Source organism: Schistocerca gregaria, chromosome 8 (genome assembly GCF_023897955.1).
Source record: "Schistocerca gregaria isolate iqSchGreg1 chromosome 8, iqSchGreg1.2, whole genome shotgun sequence".
In the NCBI taxonomy this organism is placed as follows: domain Eukaryota; kingdom Metazoa; phylum Arthropoda; class Insecta; order Orthoptera; family Acrididae; genus Schistocerca; species Schistocerca gregaria.
This window is the reverse complement of record NC_064927.1, coordinates 510,508,770-510,516,147: the sequence shown is the minus strand read 5'-3', so window position 1 is coordinate 510,516,147 and position 7,378 is coordinate 510,508,770. Positions and strand designations below refer to the sequence as shown.

Here is a 7,378-nt window from a genome sequence, read left to right as displayed (position 1 = left end):
TACCGTAGCCCCCCATGTACCGCCCCCGTAAGGACTGAGCAGACAAGTTGAGAGTAAGTGCTGAGTGTACAGAGGTGCTTAGGCAATCATTCTTTCTGCGCTGTACCCGCGACTGGAACGGTGGAACTGAAAGAAGCCCTATTGAATGTTACAGATGGAAGTAACCTCTGCCATGCACCTCACACATGTTTGAAGAGTAGTGATGTAGATGGTGGAGCATAAATATCGATATCAGTCATACAAACTATCGATATTTCCAGTATACCGGTTAATCGTTGCCAAATATGTTTCGAAGTACTGAACAAGTCCCCCGTGTTCCGATATGATCGAAAAGTCCCTAATGAATAAAAGTGTTCGTAAGGTGATTTAAACCTTGCTAAGATTGTCAGTAAGGTGAGGTAATTCTCTGTTGGAACGAGTGCCTTAAAACGTAGTATGGCGTCAGGCAAGGTGCATCCAGTGCCCCGCCTCTCTGGTGAGTGGGGAGGTTCAGTGGAGTACTTAAACCACCGCGGCGGGACCGCAGCTTTCACTCCGATAACGGCCGTAGTAGCAGCAACAGCATCGCCAGAAGTATGCAGTTCGCGGTTCTCCTGATCAGCGTCTTGTGGGGGGCTGCCCTGGCCTATCCCATGAAGAATAAATATGGTGAGTGCTGCCATTCAGCCTGTCCTGCAATCATGTACATGAAAGCGATAACCATATGGTTTTACAGTGTTTTGTGTCTGGTTGGAGCCTAAATCTCTGTTTTCATAATTGTTCTGAAATTCACACTCTCATGAAGCACCTCCAAGCATTCCACCCTCGAATAGCACATAGAAAACAATGAACAGCTAAATCTTTATGTCCGTGTTATGATGTATTTTCGCGATGACCTATCCTTCTTCAGTGGGACGTGACAAACTAGCTTGTCATTCGGAGGAGAAAGTTGTTGATTTAGTAGTAATGAAATGCGCTTTTGTTTGAAAAACTGCCTTTCCAACATGCCTAAGATATCCGTCGCACCTTGTCCCGTATTTCGAGATAACGTAAAACGAACCGCTCTTCTTTGAACTTCTTCTATGTCTTTTATCAGTTTTACCGGATAAGTATAATATATTACGGAGCAATACTACAGAAAAGTAGAAACAATGGTAGCGTAAATATTAGATTGATGTGTAAGTTCCGCAACAAATACACATAATAGAGATTTTAGTTATCAATAACTTATTCTCCTTCATTATTTACAAAAGTCTGCCAATACTGGGGTGACTACTCGATTCCACGATTGTAGAAAGCACATGTTTTTGAGGCGAAGAAATCGTCGAGCCATGTTCAGAGCGCAGTTTCATGCTGTTCCTTTAAGGTTGTTCTATAGAAAGCGGAAAAGTTAAATATCTGAGGGCGCAAGATCAGCTGAGTAAGGTGGGTACGGAATGGCTTCCCAAATCAACTGCTGTATAATGTTTTTTGTCAGTCTAGCAGAATGTGGGCGGGCGTTATCGTGCTGTAGCATCACTTCACACACTGTTCCTGGTCGTTATTCTAGAACTGAGTCTGCAAGACGTCTCAGTTGTTGACAATAAATGTCAGCAGTGATGGCTACACCTCGGGCAAGCAATTCGTAGTACACCACACCGTTGCTTTTCCATCTGGGCCATAACATTCTCTCTTTTGGATGCGCGCAGACCTTTACAAAGGAGTTACTGCTTTCAACCAATTTCTTTCTTTCCCTTATGTTGGCATAGAGACCCCGTTTATTATCACCAGTAACGATACAGGACAGAAACCGCCGGTGTTGTTCATGTAGCAATTGATGACGAGCAAGCAGAGATGCACACATGCACACCCGCTGACTTTTGTGATTTTGGCTTAGAGTATGTAGTACATGCACACCCAATTTTTTAACTTTCCCCATTGCACGCAGTTATCGCTTCGCGGTGGAATGATCACAGTACATCACACTTGCCAGTTCGCGAGTACACTGATTTGGAGTAATGCGTTTTAACGATCGTTATCAAACCCTTGATTGCGAAGAGTCACTAATGTCAAAATGATACTCCTTGAAACGATAAAATCCTTTTCTTGTTGCACTCTGACCAGTGGCATTATCCGCATGCACGGCGCAAATGTTTCTGGCAGCCTCCGTTAGTGCTACCGCTCTATTGATCTCAAACAGAAGAATATATTGTAAATGTTCCGATTTCTCCCTTTGGCACTCCATTTTCTAGCGTCCGCAGCTCCTCTCACTATCTCCAAATGACAAAATTACAGTATGTAAACTCATACAGCAGCAGTGAACTACAAATAAAAAATGACAATCAAAAAATAAACCCATAGCAACTGGAATGCCAGCACACAAACCGAAAACGTTACTAACTTATGCTCCTGGCCGAGCGGTTCTAGGCGCTACAGTCTGGAACCGCGCGACCACTACGGTCGCAGGTTCGAATCCTGCCTCGAGCATGGATGTGTGTGATGTCCTTAGGTTAGTTAGGTTTAAGTACTTCTAAGTTCTAGGGGACTGAGACCTCAGATGTTAAGTCCCATAGTGCTCAGAGCCATTTGAACAATTTTTTTTTAAACTTATGCACCAGTCTAATAGTTTTAAGAGTTCTGCTAATGAAAAGGAATTTTTTGTTCACGTTCACTATAAAATATTCTATAAGATCATTCCAATGTAGGCCATTCTAATTCTGATCAACAGGTATGTATTTTAATCGACAACCCCTAAGCTTGTGTCATTTATAATATAACAAAGATAACGGAAATCACCTTGCCCTGGTGTCGAGAATCTCACACTCTCTGTTGCTCTGGAACGACTGTTACTTCACACACAATATGATATATCGTCAAAAAATATTGCACTTCGGTTTGATTTAGTATAGACTTCAATAGGCGGTAGACAGCGAATTCATTCGGAAACATGTTCAGAGGCAAGTTTAACTGGTTCAAATGGCTCTGAGCACTATGGGTCTGGGTCCTAAACTTCTGAGGTCATCAGTCCCCAAGAACTTATAACTAATTAAACCCAACTAACCTAAGGACATCACACACAGCCATGCCCGAGGCAGGATTCGAACCTGCGACCGTAGCGACCACGCAGTTCCAGTCTGTACTGGCTAGAACCGCTCGGCCTCTCCGGCCTGCAGGCAAGTTTACATTATGCCGCAAATCATTGGTATACGCTCTCCAGTCGCATTAATGTGACCATCTGTCAAAAGCCTGAATAACTCCGCTGCGTAAAATGCAGGAAAGAAGTCAGTGAGTTTCTAGAAGATTCGCCAGGTTTCTCGGCTGAGGATCCATGACGTGAACAGCTCGATCGAGGTAGTCTCACAGATTCCCGGCTGGGCTTAAATCCGAGGACTGTGGTGGCGAGCTGAGTGCATTGAGCTCATCCTGCTGCTCTTCGAAGCACGTATATACACTGTGAGCAGTGTGACTTGTTGCACTGTCTTGCTGGTTGATGCCATAGTGCCGAGGAAAAACAAACCCATCTAGGAGTGGACATGATCCACAAGGATAGATGCTTGTATTGATCCCTTTTGCCTTCCAGACTGATAACATCACCCAGGGAATGCTTTCCGACGATTGTTCTAGGTTGTTCACTTTGAGATGTTTTATGCTGTTCGGGCTAACGGCCATCTGTCCAACGGGGGCAAAAAAAGTAATTCATCTGAAAAGGCCACCTGTCGTCATTCAGTGGACGTCGAATCGCGATACTGGAGGGCAAATTCAAGCCTTCGTCGCCCATGAACAACTGTCAGCATCTGCATGAACCAGACTTCTGCAGCGGAGGTCCATACACAGCAACGTTCACTGAGTGGTAATGGACGAGACACTATTAGTAGTTCCTGCGTTTATCTGGGTGGCTGGGTGATCAACAGTTCCTACCTAACCGCCCTTCATCCCTGTTATTTATAGCCCGTGATGTTCCACGGCTGCCTCGGCGCCAGTTTCCGATAGCGCCGCTTTGTGATGCACAATGTATTTCAACCTCGGCTGCACGCCAACAGTTTACAATACCTTTAGGAAACTGTGGGGCGGCGAAGAAGTTGTCGAATGAGTTGTTTGAATGTTCATTTCACGTAACAGACTATTGCCGATGCAACATATGTGGGACGGCGAAGAAGTCGTTGTTTAATGTTGAATGAAAGTTGAACATTGCCACCTTAAATCACGCGAGCCTGGCAACTAATTTGGTGGCCAGTCAGAAAGCGAAGGGAAACTTACTGACCTTAGTTCCCAGTCTGCACGGCCACATTCCTGTACAGCCCAGCTAAACGAAAAATATCCATAGTTCTTCACGGGATTAGGGCTGCTTCAATAAAATTTAAAGTTCCAAACAAGATTTTATTATCTTAAAGGCTCACACAAATTACTCGAAACTTCTGAAAATGCTAAAGACATTAAATATTGTTAATTCAGCCAATCGTTTAATAGTTCAGAGGCGACTTCTACAGCAAGTTCCTCCCGAATAGTTCTTTACTCTAACTAACGGTGCTCTATTAATAGTTCGCAATAATGTTAAAAAAAAAGATTAATGCTCGCCTTAAAAGTGGAGTTAGTCACCACTTGCCACGCGGAATTATACTTCACACGGACGGCACAATAACAGTTTGTTACCGAAGTCTAAACGATCCAGGACGGTGTACAGTCCTCGCGATTTTCAATGTCCGTTTACATTGCTAAGTACGCGCAAGTCACAGCCCGCTATGACGTCACCCGAGGCGAGGCGCGATCGGACGTTAAGCTCGCGTGGACTAGGCGTTGGTCTAATGCGGAGTGAGCTTACTACTGCCTCTGCCGCTCTTTTTATATAGCTCCGGCGCGTACCGCCAAGAGAGCATCTGTTCTTTCCGTTCCTATGCAGATGCCTGCAGCCTCCAAATGATCGCTATCTCAGGCACATAATCTTAAATATCACATTTATTAATAGCTTTACAAACTTCTCAATTTTTGTATACATACATCTGAGCAGTACAGAAGCACGTAGAAAATCTCAGCCCGCTAAAATTAAAACTTTACTCTCTAGAATTTTTACAATGGAACTAACGGTAGATTGTTACCTCTGAACCATAGCTTTATCAAGACTTGTATCAGCTGTTAATTATGCTACAAGACTAAAACTTGGTGTAGCTTTGTTAATTGTCCTATCTGATCATTGGTCTTAAAGAATTTGTTTTATCATTAAAATTTAAAGTACTTAATCTATAATGCTTATGTACATTTTACTCACAAAAGTAGTTTTTACTAAATTACTAAAAAACTAGAAGAGGTAACTGATTGTGGTATTTCCATTATTATTATTAGGGTGAACTGAAGCATCCTACCAATTTTCAATATTGTAGCTCTATTATTTCGCGCCTCTGATTTTTCCGAAAAACGCGGATTCTGGAGTCAATTTTAGTTTTATGGTTTTGGAAACCAGCACCACTCATTAATGACTTCTTACTGCACCTTCTCACCAAATTTTGGCTTCCTAGCGTCATTATTTAGCGCCTCCTATTTTTCTTTCAAAACGTGAATTTTACGTAAACTACTAATTTTATAACATTAAGATTTGTTACCTGAAACATTATTACATAGAACTATACTTTAACAAAGTTTTACACACAAATCTTAATTTTTACTTTTATGTTAAATGTGGTGCAATACTATATGCAGGCGCGTTACGATGACGTGACGCTACTAGCAGTGAACTAGGGTAAGTCCCGTGCACTCGCTCGCCTCTGTATCTTATACATGATACAGCGCTTGCTTTGCTTCATCACCCCCTTTTTAATTTTCGTGAAAATCTATTTTTGAACAAAATTAAATTTCTAAAAGAACAAACAAACGATGGATTACTTTAGTATACCTCTTTCAACTTAAGTTGCTTCTTCTTAGGAAATTCCTTATTACTACATACACAAAATAACCATACTCATATACACATAGAAAACCTAGTACAGAAGACATTCACAAATTATTTACATACATTTACATGGAAATATAAATTTTTCAATGGTTACAAAATAGTTAATTTTTTTTTTCTTTAAAATCAGTCTCTTCCTGAAAAAGAAAATACACACGACTTTTATCACTGCAACGCACTCACATTTTTCTTTTACTATAATACTCGGCACTGTGGTGGGTGTCCTATTGTAACACTCATTTAATTTCACTGATTGACAAAATTGTGGGAGGAAATTGTATTCACTGTGGTTTGCTTCTCTACTTCCAATCTCCCTACCGCTTGTTGTCAGTCATTCATGCAGCCTGCATGTCCCTGAGAAACAGACAATACAGTCTAACTTTCTGTTTTCAACTTATATCTAAGGTAGGACAAAGTACATTTTATAGTTTATATTCTGGCACTATTTTACTAATTGTGAAGTTGTCAGAAAGACATTTAGCACTAAGTCGTATCTGATACAATAGCTCCTACTTTCTTCTTTCATAAATAATCTTTTAGGTTCCTAAATAGTGAAAATTCTTTTAGCAAATTAATATATTAAGATCTTGCTTCAACTTAGAAAATTGAGTAACCTTTTAGTTTTAATGTACTCTGGCTTAATTATCGTATGGATTAGTTCATCAAAGAAGTCATTTGCTGACCAGCACTTTGCTTTATTGTATGAATTACTAAAGAAATTAGTTATTTTCAGTATACCGATTCCAAATTTCTGCATTTTCCAATATTTGTGTGTTTCTGTTGTCTGTTTAACTATTTATTTGCCTCAAGCAAGATTTAGCGTTTTTCACCATTTCACGAGACGTGAGGGAATTATTCTTTAATCCTACATCATTTACTTCAATTTACTTACTTCACTTCTTCACCTTATTCATTTTCTCCCTTTTCTTCCAGATTCAAAATACTTCATTTCTCCACTTCTTTCTCCCTTTTCCTTTTGTCAGCCTATTGACGTCCTGTTTCTATATATTTGGTGCGATCCTCACACCACTTCCACACATCTCCATTTATTTAATTCTAAAACGCCATTGCTTGCCTCTATGAGCATTACCTTCTTACGCTGTTTTCCTTCAGACAACCTTATTTCTAGCAACATACTACCTTCTGCATAATCTCATGGATTATTCATATTCATACCGTACTTCGTATACTGCAAAGTGTCTCTCTTAGTTGTAGTTTCTAACCCTTTACAATTACATGAAATATTTTAATTTATTTATTTTAGCCATGTTTGCCTCTTATTGGTACTCAGACTTTTGTTTTGCCATTCACTAGGTAGATCCTTACTAAGAATACTTAAAACCTAATAGCATATATACAACATGAAGACATATGTGATTCTTACCTGTTATGATAGACCAGAAGAAGGGAATGAAACTTGAAAAGGAAATAAAGTTTCACCCAGCTGGGACTGCACGGTACGCCAAACCGTGTATCCGC

The 7,378-nt window shown here is 40.6% G+C and overlaps 1 protein-coding gene across 1 annotated transcript in view; it reads left to right on the top strand.

Annotated features, from left to right (window-relative positions):
- Positions 1-562: 562 nt before the first annotated feature.
- The window catches only part of LOC126285284 (uncharacterized), a 207,643-nt gene continuing 200,827 nt past the window's right edge, over positions 563-7,378 (top strand). Inside the window, exon 1 of the mRNA XM_049984572.1 lies at positions 563-648. Within this exon, the coding sequence (XP_049840529.1) occupies positions 576-648 (73 nt within the window). The 5' untranslated portion in view covers positions 563-575. The remainder of the gene's footprint in view (positions 649-7,378) is intronic.